Source organism: Pieris rapae, chromosome 18 (assembly GCF_905147795.1).
Source record: "Pieris rapae chromosome 18, ilPieRapa1.1, whole genome shotgun sequence".
Classification (NCBI taxonomy): Eukaryota; Metazoa; Arthropoda; class Insecta; order Lepidoptera; family Pieridae; genus Pieris; species Pieris rapae.
This window is the reverse complement of record NC_059526.1, coordinates 7,413,134-7,439,567: the sequence shown is the minus strand read 5'-3', so window position 1 is coordinate 7,439,567 and position 26,434 is coordinate 7,413,134. Positions and strand designations below refer to the sequence as shown.

The following is a 26,434-nucleotide window of genomic DNA, read 5'->3' as shown; positions in this document are numbered from 1 at the left end:
ATTTGTAGTAGGTTTCATGATGATCTATTTTAGTCTTACTATAGATTCGCAATGTATAGGATAATACTATTGACGTTTTTGATAACTGCCCAGAAATCGAATGGGGCAAGAATTCTTGGAGTGTTCCCCGCGGCATCTATAAGTCATCAAGTAGTGTTTCGACCTTTGACTCAAGAATTGGCTAGAATTGGCCACGAAGTAACCGTCATTACAACAGACCCAGCATTTAATGACCACAATCGCCCAGAAAATTTGACGGAAATAGATGTCCACGATGTTTCATACAATATGTGGCTACAAAGAATAAAAGACACACGTATGGAATTTGGTGATAAATCTGGTGTATTCAAAGTAGCAGAAGAAATGGCAACCTTTTTTGGTACGATCATAGAAGAACAATTAAAGACTGATGGAGTACAAAAACTCATTAATGATAAAAGTAAAAAATATGATTTAATTATAATTGAAGCTTGTGCAAGACCAGCTATTATGTTCTCTCATTTATATAAAGCACCGGTTATTGCAATAAGTTCATTTGGAATGGCTTTTGGAGGTGAAGATCTCGTTGGGGCACCTTCTCATCCTATTTTGTATCCAAATATGATGCATCAAAGACTACACAATTTGACGTTTTGGGAGAAATTTAATGAATTCTATAAGCATTATTGGATCCTCAATATGTGGGAATCGACTGAAAATAAGGAATTCGATTTGTTAAAGAAATACTTTGGTGGCGATGATGTACCCTCCTATAAAGAATTATATAAAAATGTGGATATGATGTTCTTAAATATTCACCCGATGTGGAGTCATAATCAACCTCTTCCACCAAATGTTATTTCAATTTGGGGAATTCATAAGAACCCTCAGAAATCTCTACCGCAAGTAATATTAATGTTAATTTATTTAATTAGTTAAAAAAAACTAATTCATAGTAAGATTAAAATAACAAGTTGTCCCATAAAATAATGTAAGATATTTGAATTACGTTGTTAATGCTGTGTTACTTTTAGGACCTCAAAGCTTACTTAGATTCTTCGAAGAATGGCGTCATATATATTAGTTTCGGATCAAATGCTCGTTCATCAATGCTGCCACCGGAGAAAATAAAAATTTTGATCAACGTATTTTCTAAACTGCCCTACAATGTACTATGGAAATGGGAGACGGATGTACTTCCCGGAAAATCGGAAAACATTAAAATAGCAAAATGGTTACCACAATCAGATCTGCTACGTAAGTATATTAATGTGGTGGTTTTAATAATACACTTATATCAGCTAGTTCCGTTTGTGATAAAAAAAACTAGTACAAAGATAATATAAATAATATAAATAATTAAACATTTTATCTCATTTTCTTGAAAATAGGTAACATGCTTAGTGTAAATCTTATATTGATGAAAGTACGCATTCAATATATTATTATTTGCGTTTTCAGGTCATCCAAATATTAAGTTATTTATCACACAGGGAGGACTTCAGTCGATGGATGAAGCTATGAATGCCGGTGTACCACTTATAGGAATACCAATGCTTGGAGACCAGTGGTATAATGTTGAGTCATTTGAGTATCATAAAATTGGAGTCCAAATTGACTTTGATACTATCACTGAAGAGCAATTAACGAAAGCTATTGGAACAGTCATAAATGATAAGAGGTAATGAAATAATAACAGAAAGTGTACGTATAAAACAATAAATGAGTCTGTTGCGTTCTTATTAGGAGAACTCATATGAGTCAGACAATTTTTTTATTTGCCTCAATAAATGATAGACGCGTCATGTGGATAGGTAATACCTTCTGAGCCTATTAAACTGAAAAATTGTTTATTGACTCGAATAATGGAGGTAATATATAATAAAGAGCAGTTGCCACAAATATCCGATTAATACTCGTAAATTATATTTTCTATAAGCATTTTTTTATCTATTGATACAATGTTTTTCACTTATCATTTATCGTTTAATCTAATTAGGACAAACAAGGAAAATTAATATATTAAATAAAATTTCTAAACTTTAATATTTAGATAAAATCTATATAGATTATTTTTCACAGTTTCACATAGTTTTTCGTTAATGGATGATATCTTTCAGCTACAAAGAGAACATCATAAGACTCAATAGGCTTATGAATGATCAATCCCAGAGTGCTTTAGATCGTGCTGTTTGGTGGACAGAGTACGTATTGAGACATGGTGGAGCGAAACATCTTCGAGCCGCTGGAGCTAATATTTCCTCCTTTGAATATTATGAGATAGAATTTTTATTAAAACTAGTTTCATTGGTGTTTTCAATTGCTGCGATTATTTTGTATTTAATGTATAGACTATTCAGAATCGTTGTACCAAGTAACTTACCTTCAAGCAAATCGAAAACATCGTAGTCTAGAGGTTCATTTATTTTGTTTTGAAGTACTGGGTGACTGGCATAATTACGTTTTGTTATTAATATGTACTCTATTCTAAGTGTAAACATTTACATGGTGCAATATATCCGCCTGAAAATACCGTGTATAGAATAAATATGTATTAAACATAAATTGTTTCTGTCTATATCTGAAAGTAAATCCGATTATAATAATACTTTTCCAATTTTATACTATAATAATAGAAATTTACATTAAAATATACCAAGGTACTCTGTAGGATGAAAATCGTAAATACTGTATATTTGTTTAAATATTTTGGTTTGTCAAACAAAATATATACATGTAAATCCAGCGGCACTACAACCTTTTTGGTGTAGGCTTCTGTATCTGATTGTTTATGATAACTGGATATAGATTATAGACACCAAGGTATAGTTATCGAAAATGAATTTTTATTTCATAACAACAACGGTAGCATTTTTATCGTTTTCCTGTTTGTTAGCGACCAATTTTAATAGTTAAGTCTACGTAACAATGACGAGCATTTTCCTGCAAACCAAACCTTATTTAAAGTAGTTTTCATAATAATGTATACCTACCGACATATATAATATCAAGTACTATCCTATATAAGTGCATGTTTATTATATCAGTCAGTATATTGTGCAATCTTCTAACTGGTAGCTTTGTATACGATGATTAAATCAACAGTTTTATTAAATATTATATTTTTACTTTCTCAAATAAATGCAGCAAGAATTTTGGCGATTTTTCCCACGCCATCTATTAGTCATCAAGTTGTATTTCGACCGCTCACACAAGAATTAGCCCGAAGGGGTCACGAAGTTACAGTTATCACAGCAGACCCAGTATTTACTAAGGATAATAGACCAAAAAACTTAACTGAAATTGATGTACATGATATTTCATACCGTGCTTGGAGAGATGGGATCGATGAACGTGACACAGGTTTTGGTAAAAGAAACGGTGTTTTTCAAATAGTCAAGAATATTGAAGAGTTTCTTCAAGAAATACTCGAATTACAAGTCAATACGGAAGAAATACACGCTTTGCTTAACGATGATAGTAAATTTGATTTGCTAATTATCGAGGCATGTGTACGTCCAGCATTAATGTTTTCTCATAAATTTAAAGTACCTGTTATCCAGATAAGTTCATTTGGCTTCATGTTAGGAAATGACGAAGTTATTGGTGCTCTTACACATCCAATATTGTTCCCAATAATTATGCGCCAAAGGGTATTCAATCTCACGTTTTGGGAAAAGTTATACGAATTGTACTTGCATTATTGGATTGCATATCATTGGCATATGAGTGAAACCAGGGAACATGAAGCACTAAGTAAATACTTTGGTAATAACGTACCTTCTTATAAAGAGCTAAATAACAATATAGATATGATATTTTTGAATATTCATCCTATATGGACAAACAATCAACCACTTCCACCCAATGTTATTTCAATTTGGGGAATTCATAAGAATCAAGAAAAGCCCTTACCTCAGGTACTTATATTTTTTATACTTGCTAATTATACTATCAACATTTTGACAAAGTTTTAGGAAGCCAAATTCCACTTACTTTATATGCAGAAGGATTGAGGAATACATTTTGATTTGGGCCAAAATCTGTCTATAAGTGATTTTAGTTTGGTAATAAGTACATATATTTATTTAAACAAATTGTACATATAGTAATTCTAACATACCTAATAACTAACCTTAAAATTTAATATTTAAAATATATTACTAAAAGCAGTCCCTTCATTAGGCAAGGTTCCGAAGATACTGGCAGCGTTCCCACTTTGAATAGCTAGACTAATTCTTTGTGCAAGGTAGCTGCCAGCTCTTCGTTCTCCTGTGATGTAGACTAACCTATTTGAAAATTCCATAAAAAGCCTTATCGTGCTAGGACCCCCGGACCAAGGGTCTCGACACCGAATATGACAAAATCATATTCAGAGCCTAGACCCGATATTTGCAGAAATATGTTTATAGCAAACTTTTGATAGAAAAAGCAATATTTTGTGGAAAATATTACTTTTTTAATTTTTTAAGAAATAATTAGTGATTCGTACACATTGTTGTGTGGAGCAACAAGGGATTTCATATGAGTTATTAATTAGCATTCTCGACCAACTCAACTAACTAATGATATTTCAAGGACAAACAGTATTGAAATGTCAAACCTTTCGTCTTGAATCTGTGGATTTGTGCTGTCGAATTTGTTAAAATATTTCATCGTTTTATCTATTTGTATATATGCGCAATTTTTTATAACAATGTAAATAGAAATGTATGATATTAGTGTTGAAATCGTTTGTTTACGATTTATAAGATTTGTTTAGGTCAATTAAAAACAAATGACGGTAGTAACTAATGTTACCTACCCTAACTTGTTATAAATATGATGTTATAGCAGCATCTCTAAACTTTTTCTATATTAATGTTTTACCTGTGATATTGTTGATTATTATCTTGATTTGCAGGCCATCCAAGAGTACATGGACTCTTCCAAAAATGGTGTTATATACTTTAGTTTGGGATCAAATGCTCAGTCGACAATGTTACATTTGGATACAATAAACATGTTAATCGACGTATTCTCAAAATTGCCATTCAATATTTTGTGGAAATGGGAAAAAGATGAGCTACCTGGTATATCGAAAAATATTAAAATATCAAAATGGTTACCTCAAACAGATCTCTTGCGTAAGTACATTACTATTTTATACTAAATCAAACATAATTTAAATGGAAAGTTTAAAAGTCGTGGGATATGTTTTCTGTCGCGGATATCTGTTTTCATGTGCAATTAATGAAAAGAGTACAGGTTTTAGGTATTTTCTACCAGGCGCCTTTTATTGTTTTTAATGTCAAAGAACTCTTATTTTTAACGGATATATATAATTAACAAAATTCGTTGTTCATCAACGAATTATGTTAAAAATTCATTATGTTGTTAATGAATCAAAAATCATATTTTATTAATGTAGGTTAATTTAAAGGTAGGTTCTCAAATCAAGGATGAGAACGGAAAAGAAGAACCGGCAATAAACTCTCCGCCTTTTTTTAATCTCAAAGTTTTTTTATTCAACTAACATTTTTATCTTTTAAAGCAGCTCATAGTGTGTGTATTCTATTGGATCGGTTACTTATTTATTTATTGCCACGCGTTATGGTAATAATAATTATTTGTAATGTACTTACAATAGAGGCATAGGTATTATATTGTATTTTATACATTATAGGTAGGTAGGCATGCATATTACGTGCCTTATATGTTTTAATAATAATAAAAATTGTTTAGAAATAAATTGTGAACTACCTAGCTATTGTCTGGGATTTTTAATTGAGATTAATCTTGTGAGGTGTATTAATTTTTAAGATTTTATTAACTCCATAAAAATAGAAGTAATTTAATGATCTGTTCTGTTCTGTTAAACCTTACTTTCATTCACCGTTTTCACAAATAGATAGTTTATGTTAATTGCATATAAAACGAACTACATATATACATATCTTATCTTAGATAAGTATTTGATACATTGAGTGCTTTGATAAGAAAACCTTGACTTAGTGTAGTATGTATGAGATTAATATTACAATTTTATTTCTGATAATTTGTTTTTTAATACTTTGACCATTAATCGTTATGACGTTAATACATCTTTAGATATAGCGGCGTTCACACTTCCTTATGTTTTTAATATGCTCATTTTCAAAAGGGAATTGTGAAACCATAACTGTGGATCTGACCATCGCCTGATATCCATTACAGGCAATGAACTTGGAGTGGACTTCATCACAAGTTTATGAATATAGACTGTCAAAATGAATAAAACAGATAATCATATGGGTCTTACAATAACAGTTATTTAGACAAGTCATATTGTAAATGTATTTTGATATATTATATTAATTAGCCTCCTAGTCGTTTTAGTTAGAATAAAAATTTGGCAATTATTTTTATTTATTTTTCAGTTTTATTAACGAAACAATGCCGCTAAAACTGACTTTTATATTAAAATAATATCACATTATCCCACGATTATTAAAATACATTATTTGTTTGGATTTTGGGCGCTATTTGTTCTAAACACATGAGAATATTAATTCGTAAATCAAAACCATTAATTAGTTTAGAAGGTACTGTATTGAGAGAAATTATTTATTGCGTTATCACAAAAATCCTATGTATAACATTAGAAATAAAGCTCAATATAAATATAGATTTTTGGTAGAGGTTGAGACGACTAGCTTGTCAAAAAATCCACTATTATAATATATGGGCTATTTACAGAAGTCGGCTTGTCTAAGCTCTAAGGGTAAGATTTTGATTCGGGCACTAAATATATTATATTAAAACAACCTTCAATAATATTATCACATTAAATATGTAATTTTTAGAAAACGCATTTAAAGAAAAACACTTTTTTACGGATTATAGTGTATTAGATTATAATGAATACATATAATATATAGACATAATTTTAAATTTTAAAATGATGTCTAAATACAATAATACATAACTATAATCCATAAAAAAGTGTTTTTCTTTAAATATGTAAAAATTATGTTAAAAAAAGACAATACTATGTATAACATTTTTTTACAGTTAATATTAAAATACATATAAATCGTTTGGGATATAATTATTTTTATTTACAGGTCATCCAAATTTGAAGCTATTTATAACCCAAGGAGGTCTACAGTCTACCGATGAAGCTATCAACTCTGGGGTACCACTCATTGGGATACCGATGCTGGCTGATCAGTGGTACAATGTGGAGTTTTACGAACACCTCAAAATTGGCGTTGGTCTCGATATAGAAACAATAACGAGAGAAAAACTATTAAAAGCGATCGAAACAGTCATCAGTGACAAAAGGTATTTGAATTATTTGTTAGACGTATCACAGCGACACATTTAGTATTATTATCATAATTATGTGATGATTGAAGGCAAGCTTTTATTTTTATTTCGGTAGTAAAAATGACAAATTGCGATTTTGTTTCGAGTTTAGTATTAAATTTGTATATGGACATTTTCTGTGATAATATATAAAGATATTGTTGCATAAATATAATGGTAATAATTGTATCGTATATTAAGCTAGTCGTAGCTAAATCTAAAATAGGTTTTGTGTCATTTCGGTGAGGTTTCAAACAATTTTCTTCTATTTCCAGCTATAAAGAAAATATACTTAAGCTTCGAAATATTTTAAATGATCAACCACAGAGTGCATTGGATCGCGCGGTATGGTGGACGGAATATGTTCTGCGATATGGTGGTGCAAAGCATCTTCGAGCCGCGAGTGCTAATTTGACCTGGTTTGAGTTCTATGAAGTGGAATTCATACTCAAGCTTCTAATGCTTATCTGCGCGACTTTATTAGTATTGATAATAACAAGCCACCTTGTTTATAGACGTCTGCGATGTTTTATGTATTCACATAAAGTCGAGTCGATAGACAAAAAACAATTGTAATTTTTATCGTTTTATTGTCTGTTAGATTCACTTCTTTAAAATGTTTAATGACATGCCAAAAGCCCATTACAAATTGTTACAACGATTTATTTGTACGTATGGATGTACTCGTATTAGATTGCTCTCCTGAGCACGTTTTCAAATAAATAATTAACTATCATTAATATTTTCTTAAGCAGAATAAAGTTTTTGAAAAGATTTCTATCTTGTGACGCCAAACAAATGTAATTTTAAAAATAAACAATTTTGGAATCTTAATTGTATATTCTTCTTAATTCGTATTCATAAGCGGAAAACTAGTTATATTTTTGCTTTATCATGTTACAGACGTATGGAATCATAACTAGGAAGTAATTTTGTGTCATTAACATTGCTGAATTTGATTGCTCGATCTCAGTTATTATTATTAACTGAGAGTCATCATAAATTATAGTTGACAAATACGACGTATAAATATATACTTGTTGCGACTCGATAGATGATATTATTTAATTTTCATTTTAAATAGAACTGTCATAATGTTCAGTCAACTCTTTGTTTGTTCTTTGTGTATAATAACAGTATGTGAATCGGCAAGAATATTAGCTATTTTTCCGACGCCATCTGTGAGCCACCAGGTAGTATTTCGGCCCCTTACTCAGGAGCTAGCCAGGCGTGGCCATCAGGTTACAGTATTGACGGCGGACCCAGTTTTTAAAAATGGAACCACTGAAAATTTAACGGAAATAGATGTTCATGATATTTCCTATAAATTATGGAGAGACAACTTTGTGTATAAGCTAGAGTTTGGACAAAAAAATACTCTTTATCCTCAGATTGAGGCGGCTGTGAATTTAATACGTAAACTAACTGTGATGCACCTGAAACATGAAAAAATTCAAAAATTGATGTCGGATCCTACACAATTTGATATTCTATTGGTGGAAGCGTGGACGAGGCCGTCTTTAGTATATTCCTATATATTTAAGGCACCGGTTATTTTAGTGAGCTCCTTTGGAATGATGATGGGAAATGATGAGACTTTTGGAATTCAATCTCATCCGATTTTATATCCTTTTGCAGTTCAGCAGAGATTATATAATCTAACGTTTTGGGAGAAACTAGACGAATTCTACAAATATTGGTGGTTTAATATGCTATGGTATAGTAAAGAAAATGAGGAAATTAATGTTTTTCGTGAAGTTTTGGGTCCGGATTTGCCTGAATATTCTGAATTGAAAAATAATGTTGATATGTTATTTTTGAATATTCACACAATGTGGATTGATAATCAACCTTTGCCAGCAAATGTTAAATCTATTTGGGGTATTCATAAAAAACCTGAGAAATCGTTACCAAAAGTAAGTGTTTGAAATGATTATATTACGCCTCACTTTAAACAGAAATGGTTATTTCGGTTATCTTCTATCACTCGACAAAAAAGTGTTCGTTCGACTTATATCAAGAAAAACAATTTGTTTTTTATCTTTAGAATATATAAACTTCAGGACTGTCGTTGAAATTAAATTCAACATGAAAAGTGTTTCAATTTTAACAAATTTAATTAATGTCATTAAATGGTATAAATTATAAACCTAATTAAAATAGTATTCAATTAAATACTTGTAACACTGATTACATGATAAAACATGCCAATTTAGAGATATGGAGTCATTGCACTCAGGTAAAATATATTTTGACGTGACAACGTCTTATAAATTGGTTTGCCGGGTGACACTTCAAGAAACTGCGTTACGCTCCGCTCACGTTATGCGCTCACAATGAGAGCGAGTGAGAGGCACGCGTCCCTTCCACTCGGGCATGGTTAGCCCGCCTAAGAGCGAGAGAGACAGACATAAAAAGTGATTCATCCTTCTTCCTACTATACGAATGAATATCACATTAAAATTATTTTACCACTCAAAGTCGTTGTCACGTAAAACTTTCGCCCGTATACCGGCAACCAATTCTTTTTTAATTTAAAAAGGTATTCATATTGAAATTGTTTTTAAGGATCTTGAGACATATCTGGACTCTTCGAAACATGGCGTGATCTACATTAGCTTTGGAACTAATGCTCCTTCGACAACTTTACCACAAGAATTTATACAAAAATTAATCAAAGTATTTTCTACACTTCCCTATGATGTTTTGTGGAAGTGGGAAGCAGATGAAATGCCAGGAAAATCGACTAATATTAAAATATCAAAATGGCTTCCACAATCAGACCTACTGAGTCAGTATATTTTCATGAAAGTCATAGGGATATCTTTTTTATTGCAATTTTTCAGGTTAATTTTATATCAAAAAAATAATAATCATAACAATGAAATACTTAGTACTTACAATTTTATTAACCTTCATCGTAAAAATAAAAATAATTAATAAGAAGTAAATTAAAACAAATTTCAAAAGTTTGGTCCTTGTGTCGTTGGTCCTATCAAGAAATATTTTGCATTTAAATATAGAATTAGTTTGCATATACATTGTATTAATCAGACACATTTTCAGGGCATAAAAATGTTAAGCTGTTTGTCACTCAAGGCGGTCTCCAATCAACGGATGAAGCCATAACTGCTGGGGTACCGCTCATAGGTATACCTATGCTTGGAGATCAATGGTACAATGTTGAGAAATTTGAGAAACACAGAATTGGTATTCGACTTGATATGGAAACAATAACTGAAGGTGTTTTTAGTGCAGCGATTAAAACCATAATAAACGATCCAAGGTAAACTTAATATATTCACAATATTCAATAGTATTAGTTTTTACTTACTAATTATAGAAAAAGCAATTATATATTTCTGGTCAGATGCGTACATTAGACGCATGACCAACAGCCTTACTTGGTCAAAGTTAAGATCGCATTGTATCACTGAATGTTTACTATACATATTACTATGGGTTTATTCTTATCAAAATCCTAAGTATTATTTATCTATTAGCAATTGTCTGGTAATTTTATCTGACTTTCATACTTTTGTTACAGTTTTAAAGAGAACATTATAAGACTTCGAAGCATCATGGCTGATCAGCCTGTGAGTGCATTAGATCGAGCAGTTTGGTGGACGGAATACGTTTTAAGACATAAGGGAGCGAAACATCTGCGAGCGGCCGGGGCAAATATGTCCAGGATGCAATATTATGAAATCGAATTTATATTTAAATTATTTATGATGATTGTAATTAGTTTTATCATTATGATAGGACCGTTGTATCTGTGTATGCGAAAAGTTGTATTTTCCAAGAAAGTTAAAATTGCATAGTACAATTATACGTAATTACATATAAATATTAAATAATAGTATAATAGATAACATATATATTACATTTAAAAAGTATGGTGTTTCGATTATATTGGATATAAATTAAATAATCATAATACTGCTGATTTATTTTTATATTTTATTACATATCGTATATAAGCATAGTATATACACTGCGTATAGAAAATAATTATGATATATAGGTCCTCATCTATATTTGTTAAATTTATTCTTCAGTGGTCACGACAGCTTTGTATTTTGAATTTCAAAGGATAAAATAAAAGTTTAAGAAGCAGAAAAATCCCTTAATCTTAATCTTTACACCACATAAATGGCAACTTTGAGGTTAAATGAGTCACTGAGTGGTAAAGAAACGTTTTACTATTGGGTAGAGAAAAACGTTTCTTCGCGTTACATGGGGGGTGGTCAAAAATCGCCCCAATTGCAATAAATAAAAGCTTTTAAGCCTAAAATTTCACTACATTAATATATAAAGTAATTTTAATACTAAATAATTGCGTCTATATCTTTTTGCTCAAGATAAGTTCAAGGTCCGTAATCTATTGTTGATTGTCATAAATTATAATAAGCTACTGTTAGATAAATAACACTATGACATATATGTATGTACACATAAGTGTTTGTACTGTATAAAGGTTACTGTTTGATATTTTATTAAATATGTAAACGTATAAATGGGTGTACGGGTTACAAGCAAAGAACATGGGGCGGAAGTGACAACTTTTGGATCTACGACACACTTACTACGACTTGGTAAGGTCTTATTAAGTATACGAGACTTAGAAGTATAGTAGACGTAATAAATAAGGACCTTATTTATTACGTCATGTATTAGCGATACTGTAATAAATAAGATTTCTATAGATATAGATCTGAGATTGATGTAGATATTTGTTTATATGTCGCAGTAAAGTAGTTAAATCAGAGAGTTAATTGAATCTCTAAACAGTTAATTAAAGATCGATATTCAATCAAGTCACCAGTATTTTGATTTGAATAAAGCAGCTTCGAAAACGTTTAACTATCTATATGACCGAAAGCCAACGTGTTGCTCAATAATGTAAAACAAGATGGCGGTCAGGACAACACCTGATTACTTTTAGAGTATTTGTTTTGGCAAACGTTGGTTTATTGTGTCAGTGGTTTTTTGTTTCAAATTGTGATCTTTGGTAAACATGTTGTCGACTCCGCCATGATTATTTCCGTGTGATCGTAAAGAAATGAGAGCTTCGAAATTCCGTGTTTTGTTTTATTGTTAATGGATTAGAATAGTCTTGTTGCCTAGTAATAATTAGGAAACTGGTTAATTGAATATCGAACTTTAATTAACTGTCTAAAGATTCATTTACTCTCTGATTAAACATCTTTACTGCGACATATACACTGATTTCACAAGAGCCGCTTTTTATGTTATTAATTATAACATGTATGCATATTATATATATTTTTGAAGTGATATCATCTTATGAGAGGGTAATAGTAATGTAGCGGTAGATGATCCTCGGAACATAAAAGAATTAAATAGTTCATCATAGGATAGCTTAACTTTTTTTAAATGTATTTTGGTTGTAGAAATATCGGTGTATGTTGAAATAATATAAAATATTTTTAATTAGCTGTGATGAGAAATTTATCACAAATGAGTTTTTTGACCATCGTTGATTGATAAGTATTGATGAATAAAGAAGCAGATGTTTTAATTTATTTGCAACGTAAACAGTTAATTACTATATAAAATCTACTACACATTGTTAAAATGTAGTGACATAATTGATTCGTGATAAGGACAAAACTCTCTCAATTTACAAATCGTGTTATATTTTTTTGTTTTCAAATTTAGTTCCTTCATTCAAGTCATATCTAGATAAAAAAATATTCGCGAATTTTTTACAGGGTTTTGTAATGAGATGTTTTCAAGCATCAACTGAAACTGCGACGCTGTATAGCAGACAGTTGTGTATTTGGAATGAATTTTAATGGATTTTAGTGGATTTTATTATATCATAATCGCGGACACGCTACCGACATATAATCAAATACATTGCACACAGAAATATTGAGGGTAAGGCACATGCAAAAAGGTCAATTGATTTGCGTGCAAATAAATTAGACGCACAATTTATATTTATTGCTATGGTTATATTACAACATGAGGATACGAGGGTGTAAGGTTTCCCAACTGTTTGTATATAATACTTTATTTTCATACACATTCGGATGTAATTGCTAAATTTTCCTTTATTTGTAATACTAAGGTTACTAGAATTAAAGTCTATAGGTGCCTACGCCTCGCTCATCTGCTACATTAACGTCCAAATCCAATAACCTATCTCAATCTATATTTGACCAACTGAGATAGACATCTTAATCCAAATATTGCTATAAGTGTGCCAAAAACCAATGGACTAGCCATCTGCCGATACAAGCTATCTATGGTAGGTCGAATAGGTGTATGTGGATAGACCTCTGTATGAAAATGGCAGTTCAACTGTGCCAATATCCTATCTTAAGATTTTAACTTACACCAGTTCTTAAAATATTTAAAAAGCTATTTGATATGTTTTAAATTTACATTTAAAACATATCAAATAGCTTTTGACATGTATATTTAAATATTATTCGTATGGTTAATTATTATTGTGTATAAGTATAGTGAATAAGCCTCGGTCTTACATTTTTGTTTATTAAGTGTTGAGGTTTAAGTTTCTTTTAGGTTTGTTAGTGATTGTAACTAGCAAAAATACAGTATTTACAATTTTCTTTCGAAACTGTGAAAGTCACCATTTGTGCATAAAACAAATCTTCAAAAATATATTGACCAGACAGTATCATGCTATATAATTCCTTAAACTATTAATTAATTTACATATAGGTATGATCGATACCTCCGCCATGGGTTGCGAAATTCGGATGAGCCTTTGGTATCGTTTGGGTGCTAAAAGCATAGGCATCCAATTTATGTATCTCGGAATTTATTAGGTTTAAATTTGCTGAACCAGTCACTCTATCATCAAAGTTGGGTGTACGTTGAGCTGCTACAACTGCTGAATGACCACGTCTGGAAAAAAATAGCGCCTGGTAAATATTTTGAGCAATTGCATTTGTTTTCGAAGACTAATCGACGACCAATCCTTCTCCGAGCGGCTTGATCCTTTGGCGTTGCGTAGAGATGTGGGGTCACTCTGCATCTTCTACCGTATTTACCATGGAGAGTGTTCAGAGGAGTTGTACGGATAATTACCTGCAGCTGAGTTTCACAATCGGACGTCGAGGGCAGAATACGAAATTCTACCTATCATCTCTACGGCGGTGGCGGACCCGTTCCACAACTGAGCGTTTTTCAAGGCAGTTTTTGCCACTTTGTAGAACCAGCTGCCCACTGAAGTATTTCCTTACCAATTCGACTTAAGGTCCTTCAAGCGGCTCAAAAGGCTGGCAACGCACTTGCGAGCCCTCTAGCAATGAGAGTGTCCATGGGCGGCGGTGTCACTTAGCATCAGGCCTTTTGCCCGTTACTTAATTTAAGATAACTGTTGTTTATTACAGAACAGAACTGGGAGGTACTCCTGTTATTAAAAATTCCAATTGATTACCACTGAAAAATAATCGCATAATTCGAGGCAATAATAAAAAATATACATATTCTTACGATTCAACAGTGAGGCTTCCTCCAGGGACAGAATAACGTGGGGCACTGTGGGTATAGGATAATACTATGGACTTTTTTGATAACTGCCCAGAAATGGAATGGGGCAAGAATTCTACAAAATCCTAAAAAACGAGAGAAAAACTATTAAAAGCGATCGAAACAGTCATCAGTGCCAAAGGTATTTGAGTTATTTGTTAAACGTATCACAGCGACACATTTAGTATTATTATCATAATAATGTGATGATTGAAGGCAAGATTTTATTTAAAGTTCGGTTGTAAAAATGACAAATGCGATTTTGCTTCCAGTTTAGTATCAAATTTTAATACCGACATTTTCTGTGAAACTTTTATAAAGATAATAATAATAATCTTTATTTTCTCACTAAACTTATAAAAGATAAGTTACAATTGTATGTAAATATTTGCCATTCTTCTTTTGATATTGTTACATAAATACAATTGTTATAATTATATTCTATATTGAGCTAGTCGTAGCTAAGATTTTTTCTGAGCATGCTATCAATTGACGCGTTTTAAATCTAGAAAAGGTTTTGTGTCATTTCGGTGAAGTATCAAACAATTTTCTTCTATTTCCAGCTATAAAGAAAACATACTTAAGCTTCGAAATATTTTAAATGATCAACCACAGAGTGCATTGGATCGCGCGGTTTGGTGGACGGAATATGTTCTGCGATATGGTGGTGCAAAGCATCTTCGAGCCGCGAGTGCTAATTTGACCTGGTTTGAGTTCTATGTGTGTGGAATGAAGTGGAATTTATACTTAAGCTTCTAATGCTTATATAATATATAATTAACTATCATTAATATTTTCTTACGTAGAATAAAGCCTTTGTAATATTTATTGTATATTCTTTTTAATCCGTATTAATAAGCAGAAAATGTAGTTATAGTTTTGCTTTATCATGTAACAGACGTATGGAATCATAACTATGAAGTAATTTTGTGTTATTAACATTGCTAAATTTGATTGCTCGATCTCAGTTATAATTATTAACTGAAAGTCATCATCAATTATCGTTTAGATATATACTTATTAAGACTCGATAGATGATATTATTTCATTTTCATTTTAAATACTTTCATAATGTTCAGTCCACTCCTTGTTAGTTTTTTGTTTATAATAACAGTATGTGAATCGGCAAGAATATTAGCAATTTTTCCGACGCCATCTGTGAGCCACCAGGTAGTATTTCGGCCTCTTACTCAGGAGCTAGCCAGGCGGGGCCATCAGGTTACAGTATTGACGGCGGACCCAGTTTTTAAAAATGGAACAACTGAAAATTTAACGGAAATAGATGTTCATGATATTTCCTATAAATTATGGAGAGACAACTTTGTGTATAAGCTAGAATTTGGACAAAAAAGTACAATATATCCTCAAATTGAGGCAGCTGTGAATATAATACGTAAACTAACTGTGGTGCATCTGAAACATGAAAAAATTCAAAAATTGATGTCGGATCCTGCAGAATTTGATATTCTATTGGTGGAAGCGTGGACGACGCCGTCTTTAGTATATTCCTATATATTTAAGGCACCGGTTATTTTAGTGAGCTCCTATGGGATGATGATCGAAATTGATGAGACTTTTGGAATTCAATCGCATCCGATTTTATATCATTTAGCACTTCAGCAGAGATTATATAATCTGACGTTTTGGGAGAAACTAGACGAATTCTACAAATATTGGTGGTTTAAAAGGCTATGGTATAATAAAGAAAATGAGGAAATTAATGCTTTTCGTGAAGTTTTGGGTCCGGATTTACCTGAATATTGTGAATTGAAAAATAATGTTGATATGTTATTTTTGAATATACACACAATGTGGATTGATAATCAACCTTTGCCAGCAAATGTTATATCTATTTGGGGTATTCATAAAAAGCCTGAGAAATCGTTACCAAAAGTAAGTGCTTGAAATGATTATATTACACCTCACTTTAAACAGAAACGGTTATTTCGGTTATCTTCTATCACTCGACAAAAAAGTGTTCGTTCGACTTATATCAAGAAAAACAATGTCAAACAATCTTTAGAATATAATATAACATTCAGGACTGACGTTGAAATTAAATTCAACATCAAAATCGAAAAATCGAAAGTAATGTAATTAAATGGTATAAATGACAAAACTAAAGTGTTGTTCTCACGAGTATGTAAGTGCGTGCTCCTATTTCACCATGCCTCCTGCTGATATAAGACAAATCTTTGTTTTTAATTTATTTTTTTATTCTTTATTACTCAATATGTCAATGGAACATGGTGTAGTGGTTACAGCTTCTTACTAACATTGTGTAAAAAAAATTTGGCGATTAAAAAGAGTGGCGGACAGTTTATTGCCAGTTCTTATCTTCCGTTCTACGCCTTTGATTTGAGAACTGGCAGTAAATGTAAAATTAGATTCATTTAATATTTCTTTTTTTTGACGTTCATAAGTGTACATTATGTTACCTATATGAATAAATAAATTTTGACTTTTTTTTTAAATTCATATTGAAATTGTTTTTTAAGGATCTTGAGACATATCTGGACTCTTCGAAACATGGCGTGATCTACATTAGCTTCGGAACTAATGCTCCTTCGACAACTTTACCACAAGAATTTATACAAACATTAATAAGAGTATTTTCCACACTTCCCTATGATGTTTTGTGGAAGTGGGAAGCAGATGAAATGCCAGGAAAATCGACTAATATTAAAATATCAAAATGGCTTCCACAATCAGACCTACTGAGTCAGTATATTTTCATGAAAGTCATAGGGATATCTTTTTTATTGCAATTTTTCAGGTTAATTTTATATCAAAAAAAATAATAGTCATAACACTTAAATACTTAGTACTAACAATTTTATTAACCTACATCGTTAAAATAAAAATAATTAATAAGAAGTAAATTAAAACAAATTTCAAAAGTTCGGTCCTTGTGGCAATTACAAAATGAAATGTAATATGAAATATTTTGCATTTACATATAGAATTAGTTTGTATATACATTGTATTAATCAGACACATTTTCAGGGCATAAAAATGTTAAGCTGTTTGTCACTCAAGGCGGTCTCCAATCAACGGATGAAGCCATAACTGCTGGGGTACCTCTCATAGGTATACCTATGCTTGGAGATCAATGGTACAATGTTGAAAAATTTGAGAAACACAGAATTGGTGTTCGACTTGATATGGAAACAATAACTGAAGGTGTTTTTAGTGCAGCGATTAAAACCGTAATAAACGATCCAAGGTAAACCTAACATATTCACAATATTCACTAGTATTAATTTTTATATGCTCAGTTAAAATATGTTGCTTTCTTCACTAGTTTTAGACAGTTTTGAATTGCAATAGATTAATTATATTTACTAAGGATAGTTCCTTACTAATTGTAGAAAAAGAAATTATAAATTTCTGGTCAGATGCGTACATTAGACCAACAGCTTTACTTGCTCAAAGTTAATATCGCATTGTATCACTGAATGTTTACTATATATATTACTATTACTGCATGCATTTATTCTTTTAAAAATCCTTCGTATTACTTATCTATTAGCAATTGTTGTCTGGTAATTTTATCTGACTTTCATACTTTTGTTACAGTTTTAAAGAGAACATTATAAGACTTCGAAGCATCATGGCTGATCAGCCTGTGAGTGCATTAGATCGAGCCGTTTGGTGGACGGAATATGTTTTAAGACATAAGGGGGCGAAACATCTCCGAGCGGCCGGGGCAAATATGTCCAGGATGCAATATTATGAAATCGAATTTATATTTAAATTATTTATAATGATTGCAATCGGTTTTATCATTATGATAGGACTATTGTATCTGTGTATGCAAAAAGTTGTATTCTCCAAGAAGGTTAAAATAGCTTAGTATAATTATACGTTATTACGTATAATTGATAAAATATAAATAATAACTATACTATTTAATTGCATTTAAATACTATAGTGTCTATATTTTATTGGATTAAATGAAATAAACATAATACTACTGAGATACTTTTATATTTTATTACATATCGTATATAAACATAGTATTTGTTAAATTTTTTCTTCAGTGATCATGACAGACATTGCATTTTGAATTTCAAAGGATAAAATAAATTTTTTAAGAAGCAAAAAAATCCTTAATCTTATACTTTACACCACGTAAATGGCAACTTTTAGTTTAAATGAGTCACTGGGTGGTATAGAAACGTTTTACTATTGGGTACAGAGAAACGTTACTTCGCGTAACATATATATAATATGTATGTATGTAATATAAACATGGCAAAAAATATAAATTGTGCTTCTAATTTATTTGCACGCCAATCAAATTGTATATATGTATATATATATATTTATTGCTATGTTTATATTACAACATGAGGATACGAGGGTGTAAGGTTTCTGAGCTTTATTTGTATAATACTATAATACACATATCAAATCATCCCTTTTTAGTTAAATAGATAGATAATTTTAGTTTTTACTTGTCTGTCGTCTTTTCCTTGCTCAGTGATTTCTATGTTCTAATTTAATTAATGTGTGTAAATTTGGTGACCATATTATTTTTATTTTTAACCATGTTTTTAAAGAACGTATAAATAAAAAACTTATATGAAAATAAAATGCATTTAATTCTTTACAATTTATGTATAATTAATGGGTGTTTATAGTTGTTTTTTAATAGAAATAAAAAGATTAAGCAAGAATTATTATTGTACGTGTACACTTTTAATATTAAAAATCTTTTCTGAATATAAACGAACCCTGTTTGTCCCAATTACCATTTGAAAAGGGAGATTTGCTCTTTGATGCCCCAATATTGAAGTCTAGGGAAGAAGTAGGTGTTTTATGGAGATTAAAGTGTGTCCCCACATTGTGATCTGTCTTGTTAAACATCGGGGTATGAGTCACAGATGCACTTGCACCGTGTTTGTTCCTGAAAGAGATCAAAGCTTATTTAATAAGGACAGACTCTTGGCGCAGACCATTATCTATTGATATAAGTCCTGGGTTCACATCTTGGAGAGTTGTAAAGGAAAAAGTTAAATACGCGCAAAAGTGTCGCTACTGATAATTCGGTGGCTTTGACGGGTCATATGATTCAGATTGATTCATAATATATAAACCGCACAATCCGACATATTAAAATACGAGATAGATAGTAGATATGGATGTGTCATAATAATAAGAACAGATAATATTTATAATCGTTGTCTTAACTGATGATCAAAATACTCTCACAATGAAATAAACCCAAAACCGAACTATCATGTTGGAAAAATATCAGCGATATTGCGAGATAAAATTTCATCGAGTTCGATGTGTGTACCCCGGCTGTGCATCAATGGAATTTCTTTCTATGTGCACATTTAACATTTGCTAGAACGGTGAGGGAAAACATCGTGAGGAAACCGACATGTCTTAGACCCAAAAAGTCGACGGCGTGTGTCAGGCACTGGAGGCTGATCACCTACGTGCCTATTAGAATTAAAAATGATAATGAAACAGATTCAGAAATCTGAGGCCAAGACCTAAAGTGGTTGTAGCGCCACTGATTTAGTTTTATAAATTTTCATCAATTCGAAATCCAATTACCTATTTCAAAATTTATTTTACAATTTTATAAAATTATAAAAGTGTTTCTAATTTATGTAACTGGTTTATGACTGAATCTACAGAAATAGGTTTCCTCATCGATAGATACAGCTTATGGAGTCAGTAATTAAAATCTGAATTGTTTCTAAGAATAACGAATTAAAAATAGGGAGAACTGACGGAAAAAGACAAACGTAAAGATGACTCATCTGATCCAAATTAATTTCAACTCTCAATACCAGGCTCGCGAACGGACTCGCTGGCCTTTTTAGAAATGGTACTCTCTTTTCATGCTGGACCCAATTCCAAGTCCAATTGTTTCGGAAATACTTCAGTGGGCAGCTGCTTCCACATAGCGGTGAAACAATTTCTCCGGTCGCGTATGTGTGAACTAATCGGAATAAATCTTTAAACTTTAAATAACTTACATATAGGTATAATCGACTCCTCCGCCATGGGTTGCAAAATTCGGATGAGCCTTTGGTATCGTTTGGGTGCTAAAAGCATGGGCATCCAATTTATGTGTCTCGGAATTCATTAGGTTTAAATTTGCTGAACCAGTCACTCTATCGCCAAAGTTGGGTATTAGCCCAGTCATATTAGGGCTTTCACCTCGGAATGAAAGATAATAAGCTGCAAATTGGTATGAACCTTTGTTTTGTCATTCTAAATGTTGTCTCAAAAGTCACAATCGTTATCGTGTCCGCGTCTTAAGATATTCAAGGTCAAAGGTCACAAAAATCGGTTTTTCGCGAATATCTGGCTTCCTATCGGTTGAATGAGATTTGCATTTATTATAAAAGTTGTAGGTTATAAAATTCCCTACAACTTTTGTTTAAACTTTTTTTTCATACAACCAACCGTTTTGAAGGTAGAGCGCGAAGTGCACATCGTACAGTCATATACGGCCTAATGCAAGGTCAAGCGTGAGTTATGGTTATCAGTACGTTATAAAGTCAATTATTTACTTGGAAATTATAATTATTAAACAATGCCTATTATTTATGTACTAACTATTAATTATTTATATTTAATTAAAGTAAGTAACTTGATTATTTATATATAATTATTCATATTTAACTATTTAAGTATAAAATATTATTAATTCTGGGTTATATATTTTAGTTTTATTTTAAGTTAAAATGATAGTAAGAGTATATATTTTACACATATTTTTATTTATTATTAAATACGGCATAATATACATTTATCAAAATGTGAGTTCAAATATCAAAAGTATCTTTGTTGATTTTAATTGTAATGAAATTGGAAATGGAAGCTAATTATCTTCTTCTTCTTCGTCTTCTTCTTCTTCTTGTCGCTCAAAAATGTTCGATTCATTGTCATCATCCTCATTATCTGTCATGTTCATCTCTAAACCTTCCAGAATATCGGGATCATATGTATTTTCTTCATCGGGATTACTTGGATACAGTGAAGCGTTGAGGCAAGCTTGTCCGTTGCACTGGCCGCAAGCTAAAGAACATTGTAGCCCTGATTTTCTGCATCCACAGCGGGAACCACAACCATTTTTGCAATTGCAAAATATTACGTTTAGTAGTTCGGCTGGTGCTGGAGGTAATAACGTTCGTATGGGCTCCAGGATTTCATTTTCAAGCATCCAGCCCCATTCTTGAGGTTCTAAGTCCTTCCCTAACCACGTTTGAATCTGGTAGTAGACACGTTTTATGTGTTGATGAGCTGCTACACTTGTTGGTGGAAGTGTTGACAGTTGTACAGGTTTATTTAGTTTTGTAAATTTGATGAATTGCGTGTAGCGGAAATGATCAATGTTGTCCTCAGATTTTGGAGCATTATATAATGCCAACAAGATGCGCACTCCATTTTCTAATAATGTTTGTTTTGGGCAGTTTTCTTGTTGAAATACTTCCACCAGTTTATCTAAATCAGGAATTTTTTCCAATGCTCTAGTAACAGTTTTTTTTCCTTTTTTAAATAGCGCAAATAAAACTAAAATATATAATCCAGAATTAATAATATTTTATACTTAAATAGTTAAATATGAATAATTATATATAAATAATCAAGTTACTTACTTTAATTAAATATAAATAATTAATAGTTAGTACATAAATAATAGGCATTGTTTAATAATTATAATTTCCAAGTAAATAATTGACTTTATAACGTACTGATAACCATAACTCACGCTTGACCTTGCATTAGGCCGTATATGACTGTACGATGTGCACTTCGCGCTCTACCTTCAAAACGGTTGGTTGTATGAAAAAAAAGTTTAAACAAAAGTTGTAGGGAATTTTATAACCTACAACTTTTATAATAAATGCAAATCTCATTCAACCGATAGGAAGCCAGATATTCGCGAAAAACCGATTTTTGTGACCTTTGACCTTGAATATCTTAAGACGCGGACACGATAACGATTGTGACTTTTGAGACAACATTTAGAATGACAAAACAAAGGTTCATACCAATTTGCAGCTTATTATCTTTCATTCCGAGGTTGACCCCTTTTCTTACCTAATATGACTGGGCTATATATGTTGAGCTGCTAAACCTGCTGAATGACCACGTCTGGAAAAAAAATAGCGCCTGGTAAATATTTTGAGCAATTGCATTTCTTTTCGTAGTGACTAATACCTACTTCATTTAAGATCACAGTTGTTACGATTCAACATGTACTTACGATTCAACAGTCAGGCTTCCTCCAGCGACAGAGTAATGTGGGACACCCAATTTAGTGGGGTCTGGGGTATCTCTATATCCATTAACATATGCATTAGCTGTCATGGTATTGTTACCATTTTCTTTAATACCAGTTATTGAATAATTTTTCGTGTTATCCGAATTTTCTGAAGCATTTCCCGTAAGTGACATTTTTATTAAATATTTTTTTTCTTGATTATAAGTTTCTTTGTAATAAAAAAGCACTGGTTACACACAATTACTAAGGCACAGTAAATATAGCAGATAATATTTTTCCTTTTTATAGGAGCTCGGGTGAATTCCCGGCAATGATTCATTCGGTATCAAGTAATCACGGGACTTAAAATGACTATCGCTTACTAACAGGATGCATTATTATTATCAAGCGTCAAAATTTGAATAAATAACAAGAAATCTAATTAATGATTATTTTAAATATTGCAAATACTTGAAAATCTGGACTAAGTCCATCCAATTCAACGTGCATTATAACTATCGCTGATTTATATCAAATTTGTTGATAGAGATTACTGACTCTCTTATTTGACTGATTCAATGAAGCATATGAGATCCATTCCTAATCTTTAACTTTATAATATTTAATCTGGGAAACTTTATATTTTTATTTAATATTAAATCAGCATTTTTGACCTAAAGATTGCGTGTATGACTTAATTTTTTATTTATTTATTTATATATACATTCTAAAACAATGTGTATGCCTAAAAAATACAAGAAAATAATATGACATCACAAATTTAACACACTTACACATATACATCAATTACATTAGAACTTAAGCAATATATCAAATGAAAAACAAAAGAAACGGCCACAAAATAAACAAAAATACAAATAACTAATAATAAAATATATGATAAATATAAACTTAATTGTGTGTAAGAACATGCAACCGGTATTTCAAAGGCACGGATTCATATTGGAGTATCACTAAAGAACGATTAAAAGATGGGACTTAGCGATATAACTTTTTAAATAAAAACAATCGATATCTAAAAAAATATTTACGAAAACGTCCGGAAGAACAGCTGTAAAAATTCTCCCACAAAATTGTCAAATATGTCTGCAAGATGAATAGTACAGGCGGCCATCGGACAAACTCGCCCATAAATATCATGAGGATATCCGGAGTAGTTGTCGCCGGTTGGTAAATAAAGTCCCTTAGGAGAGGAGAGATTTCACAATCCTTTGCTGCTTATCTTCTCGGCCATAGATCTGCATGATTGCATGGAAGTCACATGCGACTTATGGTTCGGTATAACTCGCATAGATTACACTAATACTGCTATTTTATTCATTTAAATAATTACTCTATCTATACTTACTAAACGTTACAATCGCTTAGGTAACAAAAATTTTATGATAATTATTCGGAAAATTTATGGATGATCCAATTGTGAAAGACTTACGCCAGATACAAAAGTTGAGACCATGAACCATTAAAAATTTTCTAAGTATTTTATTGTTTTTAACTTAATTTTTTGCTTCTAAAAAGTTCCCTAATAAGTACTTTGTGATAACAGTTTCTTATTGAATATTTTGGATTGAATAACTAAGAATTCATAATTTTTATATATTATCTACACATATATATTATACACAGATACAGATCATATAAATTTGTTACAGTTCTATAAATATACAAAATAATCTATGATAATATTACATACTTTACACGTAATTGATTACATTACCGTTGAAGTGCTTAATCATAATAAAAACGGAAATATTATTTAAATGATTCCAAGGCTGAAAATTCAGGACCGAGTGAAAAACAAAACACGACGACTCACGATAAAAAAACCCGTTAACACAACAGAGAAAAATGGTAATGGACCAGTTACATTGAATAAAAATATATAAATAATTATATAGCTTTATGAACACTGAAAATATTTTGGTAGATAAAAAAAACATAACATTAGGTAGAAATGATATTATATAACAGGAAATTTGCAATTATTTACGCTACTGTGAAGGAGATTTAAAAGAATACTTCAGCGTCAGAAATTTACATTGCCCCCATGTAACAGGCCATATTTGTTTTCCAAGTATTTTTTCCTATTTTTGAAATGTTTCTCCGTATAATTAGCAGCGTTCAAATTGTTTTGACAACTTTTTATATATAGTATTAGCCTTTTTAATCAATTTAAAAAATTTAAAGGGCACTAAACATATACAGCAGAATGAGGCTAGTAGACTAAAATTAGGACGACTGTCTGATAGCGAAGTGCTTCTAGTTCGTTTATATGTTATACATTTCTGTAGAAAATATATTAAATATATTTTTTTGTAATGAGGAATAAAGTTAAACATTATATTTAACCTCATACATTATTCGTCCATTCCAATGAGGACTAGACACACACCCTACATTCTTAAAAAAACGTTTAAAGCATCGATAAAACCACAGGAACTGAAATTTCACAGGGCATTACATAAGTTACTGTGTCACAGAGTGGCCTTTACGTGGTAAATCAGGCTTCGAAGCCAGAATGCCGACACTCGAGGGATTATTCCGTAATTTGGCAGACTGGGGAACAGCCGATATGGCACAGCGGGTTGCCAATTCAAACTTCCTAATAATCTGTTAACATCATAAAGTGAACAGTTTACTCTAGAAGCCTGTGGTTTATTTTGCAACTCTTAAGGTGTTTAAAACCCGGATGTACCACCTTCTTTAAAACTTAAATAATTAAAAATAAAAATAAATAAAAACAGGCGATTATCAGCTCAACATGTGTGTTTCTTTATAGAACATTACAATTTACACCCAAATTTCGAAATTGAAATTGGCAAAGAAAGCTGGTCTGTTACGAACTATGAAAAAACATATTTAACAAGAAATTTAATAAGAAACATAATAAAAAGCAAGGGCAATTTATTCTTTAGAGCGTAACGACGCTTCTGTTTTTCATATTTTTTTTATTAGGGCAGGAGGCTCATCTTATATTAGGGAACTCACCTTATCTAAATGTATCTTAAGGTCCTTAGAGATAAAGTTTATAATGCATAAATGTTAGAGAGACTGGGGTTGCGTGTGCCAAAAATCCACACTCGTTGTAAGCGATCTCAATTGCTGGCAGTGCCTCTGGCGCGTACAAACATACAGAGAAGCACCATTTGTAAGTGTCCTGCGCACCCTAAATATTACGTGTGAAACAGACGTATTTAGTTGCACACTGGCTGAATTCACAAGAATTGCATTTTTTTTTTTATAGAACCAGGGGCAAACGGGCAGGAGGCTCACCTGATGTTAAGTGATACCGCCACCCATGGACACTCTCAATGCCAGAGGGTTCGCGAGTGCGTTGCC

The 26,434-nt window shown here is 31.5% G+C and overlaps 3 protein-coding genes across 3 annotated transcripts; 2 read left to right on the top strand and 1 right to left on the bottom strand.

The window, feature by feature from the left end:
• The first annotated feature begins 33 nt into the window (after positions 1-33).
• Positions 34-11,195, top strand: LOC111000601. The gene is made up of 12 exons (XM_045632056.1): positions 34-885; positions 1,014-1,236; positions 1,441-1,660; positions 2,100-2,384; positions 3,050-3,899; positions 4,883-5,105; positions 7,065-7,284; positions 7,584-7,881; positions 8,373-9,224; positions 9,877-10,099; positions 10,375-10,594; positions 10,856-11,195. Exons 1-12 carry the CDS (start codon positions 52-54, stop codon positions 11,130-11,132), a joined length of 4,725 nt encoding a protein of 1,574 aa, XP_045488012.1. The 5' UTR covers positions 34-51; the 3' UTR covers positions 11,133-11,195.
• Positions 11,196-15,899: 4,704 nt separating this feature from the next.
• On the top strand, positions 15,900-18,778 carry LOC123689984 (UDP-glycosyltransferase UGT5-like). Its single transcript, XM_045632282.1, has 4 exons — positions 15,900-16,731; positions 17,337-17,559; positions 17,845-18,064; positions 18,418-18,778. The coding sequence occupies exons 1-4, from the start codon at positions 15,910-15,912 to the stop codon at positions 18,692-18,694; spliced, it is 1,542 nt and encodes a 513-aa protein (XP_045488238.1). The 5' UTR covers positions 15,900-15,909; the 3' UTR covers positions 18,695-18,778.
• A 669-nt stretch (positions 18,779-19,447) lies between these two features.
• LOC111000611 (attacin-B) lies at positions 19,448-23,344 on the bottom strand. Its single transcript, XM_045632280.1, has 4 exons — positions 23,078-23,344; positions 22,930-22,965; positions 20,838-20,993; positions 19,448-19,750 (listed from the first exon to the last, which is right to left on the bottom strand). The coding sequence occupies exons 1-4, from the start codon at positions 23,266-23,268 to the stop codon at positions 19,549-19,551; spliced, it is 585 nt and encodes a 194-aa protein (XP_045488236.1). The 5' UTR covers positions 23,269-23,344; the 3' UTR covers positions 19,448-19,548.
• Positions 23,345-26,434: the final 3,090 nt, after the last annotated feature.